At 37.8% G+C, this 17022-nt stretch overlaps 1 protein-coding gene across 30 annotated transcripts in view; it reads left to right on the top strand.

Moving 5' to 3' along the window:
- Positions 1-17022, top strand: part of NEB (nebulin) — a 214083-nt gene that overhangs the window by 80263 nt on the left and 116798 nt on the right. For 29 of the 30 annotated variants that reach the window (XM_045479788.1, XM_045479819.1, XM_045479815.1 and 26 more), the window contains 14 exons: positions 122-325; positions 864-968; positions 1055-1162; positions 2158-2469; positions 2768-2971; positions 3445-3549; positions 6467-6574; positions 8190-8501; positions 10938-11141; positions 11454-11558; positions 13048-13155; positions 14360-14671; positions 15334-15537; positions 16253-16357. In XM_045479788.1, the coding sequence (XP_045335744.1) occupies positions 122-325; positions 864-968; positions 1055-1162; positions 2158-2469; positions 2768-2971; positions 3445-3549; positions 6467-6574; positions 8190-8501; positions 10938-11141; positions 11454-11558; positions 13048-13155; positions 14360-14671; positions 15334-15537; positions 16253-16357 (2496 nt within the window). The remainder of the gene's footprint in view (positions 1-121; positions 326-863; positions 969-1054; positions 1163-2157; positions 2470-2767; positions 2972-3444; positions 3550-6466; positions 6575-8189; positions 8502-10937; positions 11142-11453; positions 11559-13047; positions 13156-14359; positions 14672-15333; positions 15538-16252; positions 16358-17022) is intronic. The other variant, XM_045479813.1, reaches the window with a different exon arrangement.

The following is a 17022-nucleotide window of genomic DNA, read 5'->3' as shown; positions in this document are numbered from 1 at the left end:
CCAGAATTTATAAATGTCCCAAGCATTCAAGCATGAAAATGTATAGTAAAATATAATACATAATTTTATTTCTTTAGGGGCATATAATTATGCTTTACTGGTTTGTCACTTATAATTTCAGAATTTGTACAAGGCTGACCTTCAGTGGCTAAGAGGCATTGGCTGGTTACCCAGTGGTTCTCTTGAGGATGAGAAGAACAAGAGAGCTTCTCAGATTTTGAGTGATCATGTTTACCGCCAGCATCCAGATAAATTCAAGTTTTCTAGTCTTATGGACTCCATCCCAATGGTTTTGGCAAAAAACAATGCTATTACCATGAACCATGTAAGTCTTTTCTTCACTTGAAGGGGTATTAGTGTGTGTGTGTGTGTGTGTGTGTGTGTGTGTGTGTGTGTGTGTGTAAACATGGTAATCTGTTTCTATAAAAGGAAAACCATATTTAATTCTTTTGCTTCATATTAAAGTGGTATTTAAGTGCTGTATGCTTCTTACTGATATGAGACATCTAGGCCTAAAGGTGTCACAAATACAGGGGTGCCCAGGTGTGCTCAGTTAGTTAAACATCTGATTCTTAATTTCAGTTCAGGTCAATACCATGATCTCACCATGTGTTGGTTGGAGCCCCGTGTCAAGCTCTCTGATGACAGTGCAGAGCCTGCTTGGAATTCTCCCTTTCCTTCTCTCTCTGCCCCTTCCCCACTCATTCTCTCTCTCTCTCTCAATAATTAAACATTAAAAAATTTTTTTTCTAAAATACCAACTCACAGAGTAGACTGTCTTTACTCTCATTAAGAACGAGATTTTTTTAATGTATCTATTCATTACTAGCCTGTACTAGTCACATCTTTTTTGTTTGTTTTAGCGCCTCTATACAGAAGCTTGGGATAAAGATAAAACCACTGTCCACATTATGCCAGATACCCCTGAAGTTTTACTAGCTAAACAAAACAAAATAAATTATAGTGAGGTAAGTAATATATTCATGGTACGTGATGTATTTTGCTTATACTGCACTTTACAAATCAAACCTATGATGATCTATGTCTTTCTCAGAAACTATATAAACTTGGCCTAGAAGAAGCCAAGAGGAAAGGCTATGATATGCGATTGGATGCCATTCCCATCAGGGCAGCCAAGGCCTCCAGAGACATTGCAAGTGAAGTAAGTGCACCTGAAAAGTTCTTTGCCTTGGCTTTGGCTCAAAGATTGCTTTCTCTCTCCTGGTTATATAGTAGAGCAAGTAAGCTATGAGGTTAAAGTTCTTGCTAACAGTCTTTTTTCTAAGTAAATAGTTTTTAATAATGGTAGTGAAATTGTCAACACAAAGGTATGATTGAGTCCATAGATGCATTTCAAAATATTGTCCATTTCCTGCTGAATTAAAGCATTAGATACTTGACTATAGTTAGACATCCTTTGGGCTTTTCCACCTGATATATTCTTATATACAATTGAACTCATTGTAGGATTCCTTCAGAAAAAAAACACATGCCTTATGAACCAGTGAACCTACAAGGGCTGAGGGAATGGGACACGTTATTCATAGTCCATCCACATGTACCATATGTTTACTTCTGTGTCCAGTGACCGGATGCCAATATTTATTTTAAGTGATGGCTTGGCTCACATTTCTAGAAATGTTTATCCTTCTATTTCATTAGTCTATAAAGTCAAAAATATTTTCTTTATTTCCAAAATATGGGAAGGTAACCATCATAATTTAAAAATAAGTGTTCAATAATCAGAGAAAGGTTAAAAGTATTAACATATACCAACATAATGTAATACCTGCTGCCATTAAAATTCATGTTTGTAGAGAATATTTAATGACACAGAGGAATGCTTATGCAATAAATGAAAAAAGCAGGTATATACAATATGACTCCTATTCAGTTTTACTCTCTGTCATACACCCACCCACACACACTACAAAAAACAGTTTTATAATGGTTTTCACTGAATGATAGAATAATGTCTTTGTTTTCTTTTTTTGTGTACATATATGTATTCTTTATTTTCTAAATGGTTTACAAAGTGCATGTATGTATATGTTCAAGAGGAAATCATTATATTTTTAATGAACAGGAAAATTGGGGCCTAGTAATTGCTTTTTACTAAAAGCTAAAATAGTTGACTGTCTGTATTTCTTCTTCTAGTTCAAGTACAAAGAAGGCTATCGTAAGCAGCTTGGCCATCACATTGGTGCCCGAGCAATACATGATGACCCCAAGATGATGTGGTCCATGCATGTGGCCAAGATCCAGAGTGACAGGGAGTACAAGAAGGACTTTGAGAAGTGGAAGACCAAGTTCAGCAGCCCAGTGGACATGTTGGGGGTGGTCCTGGCCAAGAAGTGCCAGACCTTAGTCAGTGACATAGACTATAAGAACTACCTGCACGAGTGGACATGCCTGCCTGACCAGAATGATGTCATCCACGCTCGGCGGGCCTATGACCTCCAGAGTGATGTTAGTATCTGAGAATCATAATGATGTGCAAAGGTAGGAAATCAGTGAATTAACACCCCTTGGAGAAGGTAGCAATAGGTGGAACCAAGCTTACCATCTCCTGCAAGGCAGGAATAGCATTTCTTCTTTCCTTGTGAGTATTAATTATTTAACCTTCCAGACCAAAAAGGAGTATTGTCTGATATGCTGCCTGTCCATTAAACTGAATTTTCAAGAGTATTCCTTATTTCATATCGTTTAGATGAAAATGTTTTCCCAATGCAAAGATAAAATTTTACTGACTATTTTGTGTCAACAGAATATGTACAAGTCGGATCTCCAATGGCTGAGAGGCATCGGCTGGGTTCCTATTGGCTCTTTGGATGTGGAAAAATGCAAAAGGGCATCTGAAATTTTGAGTGATAAAGTCTATCGCCAGCCTCCAGACAGATTCAAATTTACCAGTGTGACTGATTCTTTGGAACAAGTGTTAGCCAAGAATAATGCCATTACCATGAACAAGGTGAGGCTTCAAATTCAGAGAACCAAGGCAGGACTCCTGACAGCAAAATCGAAGAGAAAGAAATATAATCAAGAAAAGAAAGAAAGCATTTATCAACAAAAGACTATCTATCTATCTATCTATCTATCTATCCATCTGTATCTATTTATCTGATATATGTGTCATTTATATTTAGTATTTACTTCAGTAATTCTTTATGGTTTTGAGAAAAAGACATTTTTATGGAAGATCATCTTTGCATAAAAGATATTCTCAATTTCCTTTTGTTAACATACATTTCAGATTATCATAAGGCACTCAAACATCTGTTCTATGAACTGATTACTTGAAGATGTATCTTCAAGTAATACATAATGTGTAGAAAATGTATAACCTTTTGTTATTTTTGTTTATAAAGTTCTTGTGCCCCTGAAATTCTTATTAACTACACGCTGAATTTTTTTCCTGATGACATTACACATTTTCTTTGATAGCGTTTATACACGGAAGCCTGGGACAAAGACAAGACCCAGATCCACATCATGCCAGACACACCAGAAATTATGTTGGCAAGGATGAACAAAATCAACTACAGTGAGGTAGGAGCAGATACTAATTCTATGAAGTTTGCATGCGATTTCTGATTTCAGTTAATCTGTCCAAGGTGATGTAATACTAAATAACAATTGTATAAAGAATCTTTTTTCTTGCTTGGTGTGAATAGCAACTCCTGCATTTTTGAATCCTCATCCTAAACATCAAACTTCAAGTAATGCAAATGATCCCTTACAAAGTGACAATAATAAGAACTAATGATTTAAGCAGTAACCATAAGAATAATCAAAACTTTTTCTTTTATTAATTTGTTTAAATTGGGAAATTAGCAATAGATTGTACATTTATCTCCTCCTAATGCTGTATCACTGTGCTATATCTATCTTCCATATATGATTTCCTTTTTCCAAATTGTGGTTTAAAGTCAAAATTTAAGATTTTTAATGTAAAAAATTAAGTCAGGAACTAAAATTACAGTATTATCAAATAATACTGAGAGAAAGAAACAGAAACAGGGGATCTGCCAGGGTATATATCAGCGAGTCCATTTCCTTTCCACCCTCTATGAGCATGGGGCCGTGTACCTTCATGTCAGAACCACAGATGTTTAACCCAAGAGGTCAGCTCCTCTTCTACAAGAGTCCCCACCCAACAGGTTGTCATCATGCCTTTGCTTAAGTGTTGTTAGTGACAAGGAATTTATCTCCTGAATCAGCCCGTTCATTCTGAAAAATTCCATTAGAAGATGCTTGTAATGTACTGAGTCAAAGATTTCTCTCTGCTGACTTCTGTAGTCTTCTGAGGCTGTGCAAAACCAATCTCTGCCAACTCTACGGAGATGAGGATAGCTACTCTGGTGCCTCCCCTGCCACCTCACCCCAAGTTCTCTTTCTCATCCAAACATCCACAGCTCCTGGGCATTCCTCACATGACACTCCTGCTAGAATGTGACCCTCCAAACCAAACAAAATCCTGCAAGTATAGAATATAGTTGACATCATATTGCCTCTTACGGACGTTTGGCCTCCATTTCTGCGCCCTGTGCCTCAGGGTACATTGGCAGCAATATCACTGCCCGGGCACATGGAACTTGGGATCGACTGAAACCCTAAGACATTTTGCATGGGCTTAAGCTAGGTTTCCTCTAGCCTGAATTTACACATTTGGCAACTTAAATTCAGTTGAAAATCAGTTCAAAGATTAACATTTATCTCTGTGCAATTTCTTCTTCTTAGATTAAGCCTATTGGTTTAAGCCCGTGGAGATTGTTGTGAATCTGATTTTTCTGTCAGCTGATGTATGAGTTATTTCTCCCAGCTTTGTGCTACCAGCAAAGAAAATATTTTTATTTGAAAACATAAGTAAACAATATATTACTCTTCTGCATGACATAAGTTAGAGGATTTAGCTAGATGAGCCACCCTCTTAATTCATTTTATTTTGGGGAGTGCAAACTATAATTTTAGCACTTACGTAACTAACTCTCAATTGTCACCAGAAACGAAAAACATCCAGTCCTACTTGCAAAGCAAAAAGGAGTGAATTTTTTAGCAAAACCTATGATATAAGTCCTGTATTGTTACAGGAAAGCATGTATTGCATGTGTTAGAATCTCAGGAGACAAAGAGCCTCTGTAACTAGCCACTCAGCATTTCTGGAATTCTGGACTCTGTCTTTGCTGCAAAAGTTCAGAGATGCTGTAGTGTGCTGTTGGTTAGAAGAGACCCAGGGAGAATGCCCTGAACTGAATGCCTAACCTGCCTGATCTGCTTTCTCGGGCTTTTCTCTCTCAGCTTAGTTCAATTCTTTTGTAATTTTTATCTCATTGAGGATAGGAAGACAAAATACAGATTTGATTATGTCACTCTCCCTCAAAGTTTATTGATGGTTTCCTATTTCCTGTGGAATTAAGCACAAACTTATTTTAGCACCAAGCCTTCAGTCCAACTCCAGATTCTTTTCAGTCCTCTCTTGTACTTGTCCCTGGCACTGCTCCCCCCCTTCCTTTGACACCCCTGCACCATCATTTCCTTGTGCTTTGATTCATGCAACTCCCTCTGCCCCTGACTCCCATTCCAGTCTACTGAAATCATACTCATCATTCAAGGTCCAATGCAAAGATCAATCCCACTGCAGGAACTTTCCTGATTCTTAATTTAGGATTAATTACTCCTTCCTGGAGCTCTTTGCTAATAATATGGTTAAATCACCTCTATTGGTAGCCTCCTCTGTGGGTTATCAGTCTTTCCATAACTTCCCCCTGCAACCCTGATGATGGGAGAGGCCTCATACTCATCTTTGATTCCCAAGCACCCAGCACATTCACAGCACACAGTTGGGGCAGAATAGGTGTAGAGTGAATTAATTTCCATGATCAAGTCTTTGCCTCTTATCCACATTTTGCCACCTTAAGCCCATGAGTTTCAGCTTAATTTTTTAGATCTCTTCAAAACTGATTCATGAGGGGGTACCTGGGTGGCTCAGTCGGTTAAGCGTCAGACTCAGCTTCAGCTCAGGTCATGATTTCATGGTTTCATAACTTCAAGCCCCACATCAGGCTCCATGCTGACTGCAGAGCCTGCATGAGATTCTCTTCTCCCTCTCTCTCTGCCCCTCACTGACTCATGCTGTCTCTGTCTCTCTCAAAATAAATAAACTTAAAAAAAAAAAAAAAAACCTGATTCATGGTTGTAACAAAAAATTTTGAAACACTGGGTAATATTTATGTTTCGTTAACTCAAGATAAGTTTTAAAATACAAAACAAAGCTGCAGTGTTCTATATACGTATATTTTTAAGTCTTTAGCAAACAGTGCAAAGGCTTAGACCTCTCAGAATAAGATTATTATAGGCACCTAGCTGTGTAGAACTTAGTGAATTATTTTAGGCCCCTGTCAGTTTTTGGATATGAAAGTCAACATCTAACTGATGTATAATTACATATTTTTTTGCCCAAATTTAGAGTCTGTATAAACTTGCCCATGAAGAAGCAAAGAAGAAAGGCTATGACCTGCGAAGTGATGCCATCCCAATTGTGGCGGCCAAGGCCTCCAGGGACATCGCCAGTGATGTGAGTTTCAGTGTTGCCCCAAGTATATAATCAGTCTGAAGTGACACTTATACTGAACTAAATCTTCAAAAAGAACTTTCCTCACCCTTTGGAAATATGTCCTAATGTATTTATATGGGCTTTTTCAAAAACCTAGTTTTGAAGGAAGTGAAAAATTCGATGTTCAAAAAGCAGTTTATAATTTTTAGGGTACAGTATGTTCAGTGAAAACTGACCCACCAAAATCAGAGAAAGATCCATTCATGGAAATTATTAGAGTACAGCTGCAAGCTTGGAGATCTAAAAATTAACGCCGTGCTTATGGAAAGCATAACTCATAAACTTAAGTACTCCCAGTGAGAATCAGGTCCTGTCTTTGTATAACATTTTAATATATAATATTCACAAAATTCATATGACACTTGACTTTATAATTCACCCTTCTAAGATTGAAAAAGAAGGCAGTTGATCTATACCAGAGGTGATTACTAGCCCAAGCTTGCACCCTTAATAACAGCTCCTGGCTGTCTAGCACAGGTTGAATAAAACCATCAACCTTTCATGGTGCCTCAGAAGATTCTTGAGGAACAGACCACTGCTCTAAATATCAAGGCCCACTATTTTGGAATATGATAATTCGCTGCCCATGATGTTGTGTTAGTGACTCCCTTTAGTTTATGTATGTTGGACTGCCCCCACAAATGGATTTATGTCAACCATAATAACAGGAATAACTAGGAAGTGTTGAGAATTCTATGCGAAGAGCTTGACATGCATTATCTTACTTACACTTCATAACTATCCTAGGATGTAAGTATTGTCATTATCCCTGTTTTGTGGGTTGCTTAAGCCACTTGTCTAAAATCAAACTCCTTGTAGGTGGTGGAGTTGAAACTCCAGACAACCTCATTACTTCCTGTTGTACCATATCGCCTCCTGCTGACCCATCTATACTTTCTTACTTAGTTATCTTTGAGACTAGAGGCATGTGTTTTGAATAACTGGCTCAGATCCCAGAACAACATCATTGGACTTGGAATAGTAAAAACATTCTTGGCCCATGTGGGGGTAGAACCCATGCATTTTCTGGAGCATGCTCTAACCAGTTGGACTGCTATATCAGCTTTACTAGTATAATAATACTAGTATTATATTAGTACACTAATGGCATACTATTACTTTATGATAGTATAGTAAGTAACTAGTACACTAATACTAAACTAGGTCCTTGACATAGAGTACTTCATCCTTCTAGGAACCAGGTACCCATTCTATGACTTATTACGCACACCATGTTACCAAGTGCGACTCTTTCCTGACATACTTTTAGTGCCTAAAATTCATTTCTCCAAGTTCTCTTATTCAAATGGCCTTTCCCCCTGTGAGCACTACCTGCCTCGAGAATTATTCCTTATTACCAAGCCATAGGTGATTTTGAATATGCACTGCAATTATACAGATTCCATCTATTTTCTTAGCTCTATAAGCTTCAAGCATAAAGGTCAGGATAGCAGCTTGAGTTAGTGCTTATTAGAAAAAGTCAACTTATAATTTTGATGTAAGCAAGGTGATTTTGTACAGACTTTTAACCTTCAAGGGCTTATGATAAAAACCTCATTTGTGTGTTTTGTCTCAGTACAAATACAAAGATGGTTATCGCAAGCAACTAGGCCACCACATCGGAGCCCGAGACATCGAAGATGACCCCAAGATGATGTGGTCCATGCATGTGGCCAAGATCCAGAGTGACAGGGAGTACAAGAAGGACTTTGAGAAGTGGAAGACCAAGTTCAGCAGCCCAGTGGACATGTTGGGGGTGGTCCTGGCCAAGAAGTGCCAGACCTTAGTCAGTGATGTGGACTATAAGAACTACCTGCACGAGTGGACATGCCTGCCTGACCAGAACGACGTCATCCATGCTCGGCGGGCCTATGACCTCCAGAGTGACGTGAGTACAGCATCTATAAAAGAGCTGTGTTCAGCTATATAAAAGTTATCCTTTATATGCAACCCATTGGCATACTTAAGCTAGTACTTATTGATCAGTGAATGAGATTTGAATCAGTATATAGTTTTATTGCTTTATTATGTGTACATTTAATAGGCTTTATAAGGAAGGGAAGTTTACAAACTGGATTTGGTCTTTTAAAAACAAAACTGGAATTAAGCAATGTTCAGAGTCCACCAGGTGGAGACATTTTCTTTTATTCTTTTAAGGGGTAGAAACAACACATTTTTATTTTAAAAAAATACTCAATTTTTTTAGCTTCTTTGCAAACCAGATAAGGTTATAATTAGTAGAATTCTAATGCCTGTTATGGTGCTAATTGTTATTATTACGAAACAAAAGAAGTTGCTGTATTTGTAAGCTATTGGATCAGTTCACTGACATTTTCTTCTCTTAGCACAGCTCTCTGTACAGGGGTCACATGGTAGCTAGTGCTGATGCTTTTAATATCAAATCTGGGTGTGAAAAGCACGTTTCCTACAGCACATAGTTTACAAATGTTTGAAGGGATTCTTTAAGCATTAGAGGATTTTGGGAAATAAAGTTAATTTTTAATTTATTTTATATCTATGTTTAATTATTTTAATTAAATTAATTTTTAAAATTAATTGGCCATTACTAAAAACTGTACAGCCCACCTGTGAAAATGCCCACATTTGTTCTGTAGCTTTTGACATACAGAACCCTGTGTTTTGCAATTGTGTCTGAAAAGAAAAGCTTTGCCTGCACATGAGTTAAAATGGTTAATGCCACCCATGGAGTTGACAGCATTGACAGACTGCTTACATCTGTCTATTTGTTGAGTGCCTTTTCAAAATCAATTTCCCCCACACTGTGATGGGGCCTTAATGGTTATTTGAAAGTTAACAGTCATTGGAAAGTTAAAAAGCACTCCAGAGGTATACAATGTTATTGCTTTCATTCTTGCTGTTGTTATTTAGGGGGCAATCCACATAGTAATCCATTAGGCCAATTCCAATAGGCTTTTTGTGTAGACTGCAAAATATCAGTCTGTATTAGTTGCTGTTATGGGTAAAATCCTTCAAATGAGCTGGGCAAAGGTCCAATTCCTTTGTTGTGAAGTAGTTAATACTTAATGGGCTAACAAAAATCCTTAGCAGAGAAATGATATAAAATAAATTGAGAGAGGGATGCTTGGGTGGCTCAGTCAGTTAAGATACTAGCTCTTGATTAAAGCTCAGGTCATGATCTCACAATTCAGGAGTTCAAGCCCCACATCGGGCTCTATGTTGAGAGCTCAGAGAATGCTTGGGATTCTCTGTCTCCCTCTCTCTCTGCCCCTCCCCCACCCTGAAAAATAAATAAACTTAAAAAGTACACAGATTTTTGTTTAAAAACAACAAATCAAGAGAGAAAGGTATGGAAAGACAACTCTGGAAAGAAGTCCATCTTCTTTTTTTAAAAATTTTTAATGTTTATTTTTTAGAGAGAGAAAGAAAATGAGTGGGGCAGGGGAAGAGAGAGAGGGGGACAGAGGATCCAAAGTGTGCTCCATGCTGACAGCAGAGAGCCCGATGCAGGGCTCAAACGCACGAACCGTGAGATCATGACCTGAGTCAAAGTTGGATGTTTAATCAACTGAGCCACCCAGGCACCCCAAGAAGTCCACCTTCTTGTCCTGAGAACTTGGTGGAAAGAATCTGGGGCCTTGGACCAATGAAATGATCACCAATTGCCCTGAGCCTCGGACAGCGTTAAAGCCATGAATTTCTGCCTCAATGTATCAGGGGCTCTACATCATTATTATATATTCTTTTTTTGTTGTTTATTTCTAAAGAGCTCTACAGATATTTTGAAATATAAGAAAAAATACATAGAAGGCAATGAAATCCAACATAATCCAACCACTGAAAAAGCCCACTCCTGCTCATGTAATTTATCCACATACATTGTTTTATGTTTTCCTTCGTGTAATGTTATATTAAGTACCTTTGCACAAGTCATCAATATCCTTTAAAATAAGACTTTTAGTAGCTGCAGAGAATTTCATTTGACTAGGCCTCACCTTTATTTACTGGTAGGCTATTGTTGGACGTATCTGTGGTTTCTCCCACTCTGGGCTGGCATTGTTTTCCTGTACACATGGGCATTATAATAACATTCACTGAACTGACAGTAATTTGGATCAGTCCTGTCCTTGCCACCAGAAATATATGATCACTTTTTGTTATGGCTAGGAGATGTTTCTGGGTCATTTTTGAACATAGTGCCTCCTTTAGTCTGTCTAACACAATGAGCTTATTTTCCACGAAAAGACAACTACCAGTATTGTACGTTATTACTGATTGCATTGGCATTTTTACCATAAATCTTTTAAGTCTTGCTGAAGAGTTTCTTCCATTTTCGTCTTTACAGAACATTTACAAATCAGATCTCCAGTGGCTGAGAGGCATTGGCTGGGTCCCCATTGGGTCTGTGGATGTGGTCAAGTGCAAGAGAGCTGCGGAGATCCTGAGTGACAACATTTACCGCCAGCCTCCAGACACGCTGAAATTTACCAGTGTGCCTGATTCCCTGGAACAGGTGCTGGCCAAGAACAATGCCATCAATATGAACAAGGTGAGCCCCAGCTACCTCAAGCTTCTCTAAGATGCCAAAAGATGCTATCATACTCTAACGACTAGTGCAGTTAAAATTATCCATTGAAGTGTGTGTAGGGTCATATTTATCTCCTAAATTATATACTCGAAATCCTCTAATTTCTGTTATTCCCAATTTTAACTTTGATCACTAGTGTTAAGACTCAAACCTCCAATTTAGTACCTTGTATCCAAGTTCGGTTTGTTTTTCCTAATTAGATTAATAATAATCATGCTTAACTTTTTATAATTCCCATTTCAAATAGTATTCTATCAACATCTTCTTTGGCAGCGTTTATACACAGAGGCCTGGGACAAAGACAAGAGTCAAGTTCATATAATGCCTGATACCCCGGAGATCACGTTGGCACGGCAGAACCAGCTCAACTACAGCCAGGTTAGGGCAAACTCCTGTGGTGCGGCCCCACACGTTTTATTGTTGCCACAGTTTGCTTTCCTGTACTTGCTTCTATGGAGGTTGCTGCTGTGCCACAGCAATCATGGTGCCTGTGGCTCTGTGACGTGAACACTCAGCCCATCTAGCCTTTTATTTCTAGCTTGAATATTATCTGCTATAGGATTCCGTGGGCAAACTGAAGTTGCATTTTTAGTTTATAGCCATTGCTGGTGTGGGCCAAGGCGACTGAGTAGTATTTTCTGCATCTCCAAGGGGGTAGGATAGCCAGATAAACTAGTGACCCAATATTTCCACTGAAACACTATTTGTCATTTACCTAAAATACAAGTCCAACTGGGCTTGCTATCTTTTTATTTGCTAAATCTGCCCAAGGGGACCTCTGATAATATGTAACTTTTCCCTACCTGGATCCTCAGTACAACTGAGAGGTAAAACAAAGGACTATGAATAGAAGTTGAAATCTCACATTTTTTACAACTAAAGTTAAGTTCAAGGATACATTTGGATGAGAACTAAATGAGCCTAACTGAACCTCAGAATTAGGTTCCCATTTGGTCAGAGGCCACACTAGAGAAGGGCAATTAGCTACACTCCCCTCAGGGGTAAGGTCTTAGGGCTTAGAGCCCAGAGAGACAGAAGGGGCTGGGCTTAGTCCCAGAGGGAGCGGGTCTGAGCTGAGTGGGAAGTGTCTAGTCGTCCCATTCCTGCTAGTTAAATAAATCGGTAAGTCCGTGATTCACAGGCAGAGAGTAAAGAGGCAGAGAAAGGAGAAAGGTCAGAGAAAAATAATTGAGCTTCTTCTATAGAAAGAAAGCTTCAGGTGTGGGAAAGAAGTGTTCTCTATTAACAGCACTGGGGTTTTTTAAAGTAAAATGCAATTTACTTTAGGCACATGTTTTACTAATATGATATAGACAAAATTTAGAATCTTAAAGTCGTGATTATAGTCCAGTTAGCTGTTTTAAATTGTACTTCAGTTTTTTCCACCTTTCTTTTTTAAGCATTATAAAGTATTACATGATTGTGGAAAATGTTTTAAGCAATAAAGAAATGAAAGTATGTAAGCATATATATTTTATATGTAAACTAACAATATTAAACATTGTTCTGCAATTATTTTTTCACTTAGAAATAGGTATAGATTGGTCTGTAAATTGATCTAGATTACTAGATTACATTAATATATGTTGATATGCATAATATAACAAACTACATGCTATATATTAATTTTTAACATATATGATGGATTAAAATATCAATCGATGTAAATATCCATTGATCTCATTGATTTCTAAAGCTATGTGTATGGGGTTTTTTCAGTAAGATATAATTTATTTACTTTGAAAATTGCTGGAAATTTAGTTGTTTCCAGACCCTCTCCTTTTTAAAATTACTTGGAATGTCACTTAATAATCTCTAAATTGTTGCTGTCAAACCTTTTACTTTCACTCTGACTTTCTTTCTATAGACTCTGTATAAACTCGCCAATGAAGAAGCAAAGAAGAAAGGCTACGACCTGCGAAGTGATGCCATCCCCATCGTGGCGGCCAAGGCCTCGAGGGACATCGTCAGTGATGTGAGTAGCCACACTCCATGTATGTACATGGCTGGATAGGATTGGGAACAAATGATCATTAGTACAGCAGGGAGATGAATCTATGTGCCAGTTAAAGCACACATATTGTGCTTTAAATGAAAAAAATAAAAAGTTTTTCACTGGAAAAAGCTCTTTTATATTTTTAACTCCAAAAACTTTAATATTCAGGTCCCATAGGTGGAGGTGGTGTCCTAAACTTTATTATAAAATTGAATTTGAATCTATAGTTATTCATATCTACAATTATAGATATTTCTTATAGAAATAAGAAAAGGCCAGAAGAGAAAAAAATAATAATTTGGTTACATGTGTTGGCTCAATATCAGAAAAAGACCTGGTTCAGCCAGGTCTAGGAAAATGTACCTTTCCTTAATCTTGCTCTGGATCTTTGCCAACTCTTTCTTTGGAAAATTACCTTAAGTGATTCCTTTTGAGCTCTTTTTAAACGAAAACAGAAAAACAAAGACAACCAAAAACAGTAAAATGGTGATCCTCATTTCTTTTCTTGCTCTCTCTGAAAGAAGTGAGTCCTTCGATGAAGAATTATACATATACATTAGGATTTGTGTGATGTTATTTCCTAAAATGAAGAGAAAATATCCATTCAGCACTTACCACCATCACCACCACTAAAATGCTTTCTTGTAGTTATATAATCTGTTTTCTCACTTGAAGAATCCCAAGAAACCCCAGCCAAATTTGATCTCCAACAGAGCAGGGTATGCTGAATAGAAAATGCAAGCCAGCCCATTTTAGGGAGTCAGGTGGTGCAGTGAAAGTCAACAGAGCTAGATTTGGGAGGTGGGAGGGGTGGGCAGAGGAGGTAATATGATACCTGTGGCCTGGGAAGTAGCCTTCTCAAAATCAAATGTAAAATTTCTGGGATAGTGATTTCACTGGCCCAAGATAAAGAAAAGGTAGTTTATGCTTCCAGTTGATTTTCTGGAAGTGTTGCTGCCTTTTTTTTTTTTTTTTTTTCCAGGGACTTAATGTCTGCAAAACCTTAGAAGTATGTAGTTGGCCCTGTCTTCCCATTAGAGTATTGTTGTGAAGTCAAGTCAGAGTTTAGGATAAGGAAACAAGTTGGTATTCAGATGGTTCCAAATTTAAAATAATGATGTTTTAAATCACCAAGATTTTAGCCCTTTCTAACATGTTTGCCTTTTAAATGACTACTTTTCAGTACAAATATAAAGATGGTTATCGCAAGCAACTAGGCCACCACATCGGAGCCCGAGACATCAAAGATGACCCCAAGATGATGTGGTCCATGCATGTGGCCAAGATCCAGAGTGACAGGGAATATAAGAAGGACTTTGAGAAATGGAAGACCAAGTTCAGCAGCCCAGTGGACATGTTGGGGGTGGTCCTGGCCAAGAAGTGCCAGACCTTAGTCAGTGATGTGGACTATAAGAACTACCTGCACGAGTGGACATGCCTGCCTGACCAGAACGACGTCATCCATGCTCGGCGGGCCTATGACCTCCAGAGTGATGTGAGTACTAAGACCCGTTGTATACCACCAGTGACCATGCTTACAATGGTAATACACAGTGATACATAGATAATGGTCTAGGATTAGTTAGAGCCCTCAGAAGTAATAACATTTTTTTCTCTCCACCTCTCATTCACTGTGCTTTGCTTTTCTTTTAGAGAGAACACGATCCCATGAAAGTGTATCTAATTTGGCTTCATATTTTATATTTTTAATGTTTATTTATTTATTTTGAGAGAGAGAGCAGGGGAGGGACAGAGAGAGAGAAAATCCCAAGCAGGCTCTGTGTTGTCAGTGCAGAGCCTGATGGTGGGCTCAAACTCACAAACAGTGAGATAATGACCTGAACCGAAATCAAGAGTCAGTTGCTTAACCAACTAAACCATCCAGGTGCCCCTGGGCTTCCTGTTTGAAAAAGACATAGACATGATGTTTAGCTATTAAAGTTTTTCAGTCTTTTTTAAGAATTTTTTTTTTTTAATTTTTAAGTAATCTTTATACTCAACATAGGACTCAAACTCATGACCCTGAAATCAAGAGTCATGTGCTTCTCTGACCGAGCCAGCCAGGCACCCCCAATTTTTCAGTCTTTTTCTTTCATTTTTAAAATCAAGTGTCATAACAGCTTAACTAAGACTTGCTTTTGTGTTTAATCTCACCAGAACATTTACAAATCAGATCTCCAGTGGCTGAGAGGTATTGGCTGGGTCCCCATTGGGTCTGTGGATGTGGTCAAGTGCAAGAGAGCTGCGGAGATCCTGAGTGACAACATCTACCGCCAGCCTCCAGACACGCTGAAATTTACCAGTGTGCCTGATTCCTTGGAACAGGTGCTGGCCAAGAACAATGCCATCAATATGAACAAGGTGAGTCCCCAGTTTGGGGGAAACTAAAGTAGAACCATATGCCCTTGAGAATATCTATGGTTAATTTAGTCTTTTAATTGTTTTACAATTGCCATATTGTCTTTAGTGGTTTGGTTGCATTTTCTATTCAGTTACGTTAGGATTCCAAAAATGTATGTGGGAATTTCTGCTTTGACATCTCTTGTGAAAGAGCCAGAGCTAAGAATAGGACAGGTGTTTGGTGTTCAGTTTGTTTGAAGTCAATGAGAGTAATGCATGGTTTGATATCAAGGTTTCTTTCCCATTGGGTATTTATCTAAGTGAGTACAAAACTAGCCAGTCAATGCGAATCTCCATAACATTCATCAAAAAGAAATCTGGAGATGGCGTATCCAGTTACATTTGCCATTAACAGACAAACAACAAACAAAACCATGGGAAGGATTTAATGTAACCACAGTGCATATGGTATGTATGCTTGGAAAATGCTTATAATTTAATTGCAGGTGATAGTGTAACAAAACACACACACAGGTTTTCTTTTCATATCTTAGTCTATGTTTCCATTTAGTGGCAATAAATATCTTGTAATAGCAAAGAGATTTGGAGCGTTGGTATAAAGTACACAGCATAGATAGGGAGGAGCCTGGCTTCCAACTTTGTCATGAACTCTAAATTAGAAACTCTTATTTACAACATTGTTTTTCTCATTCGTTAACCTGTTTATCATTCACAGCGCTTATACACAGAAGCCTGGGACAAAGACAAGACCCAAATTCACATCATGCCTGATACACCTGAAATTATGTTGGCAAGACAAAATAAAATAAATTACAGTGAGGTAAGACCATTTGTTTTGTTTTCTTGGTCTGACCACATTGATTTTTTGCTGATGTAGTAAAAACGTTAGAATTATGGATTTAATTCTCATGTGCACCAGTTGGCTTAGTTTTGATTTTTTATGCCCATCACCTTACCCTGAATATATGTGCCATTTTTCAAAAAGTAGATACATAAAATGATACAGAAGTAGATAAATACAAAAATATCTGCATCTCAGGAGGAGAAAGAAAACTATGAAAGTCAACTATTAATGATTGAAATTCATTATAATTTTAATTAAAAAATGATTGCTATGTATCAGATTAGCACTTCAGTATTCTGTGAGTTTTTCTTCAGTTACCTCACCTGTGAAAATGGGATAAAAATACCTATCTTGAAGAATTTTCGTGGTAGCTGAATAAGGTAGTATATATAATATGCCCAACGTAGGGCCTGACACAAATAGTTGCTTAGTAAACTTTAACTTCTTCCTGTTACCATGCAAATTAGATTTATTTAATATACTCAAAATAACTTGAGCTTTATTTACAAGAACTGAAATGAGAATCCTCAAGTCCATCCATTTCAAAATTGCCTGAAGACAATAAAATATATTTTTTTATGTGTTATCTCCAGCCTCACTAAACGTGTCATCACATATCTTTGCAGTCCAGAAATACTGCT

This window comes from Leopardus geoffroyi, chromosome C1 (assembly GCF_018350155.1).
Source record: "Leopardus geoffroyi isolate Oge1 chromosome C1, O.geoffroyi_Oge1_pat1.0, whole genome shotgun sequence".
NCBI lineage: Eukaryota > Metazoa > Chordata > Mammalia > Carnivora > Felidae > Leopardus > Leopardus geoffroyi.
The sequence above is the reverse complement of the archived record's forward strand: the minus strand, read 5'-3'. Positions and strand labels throughout refer to the sequence as shown.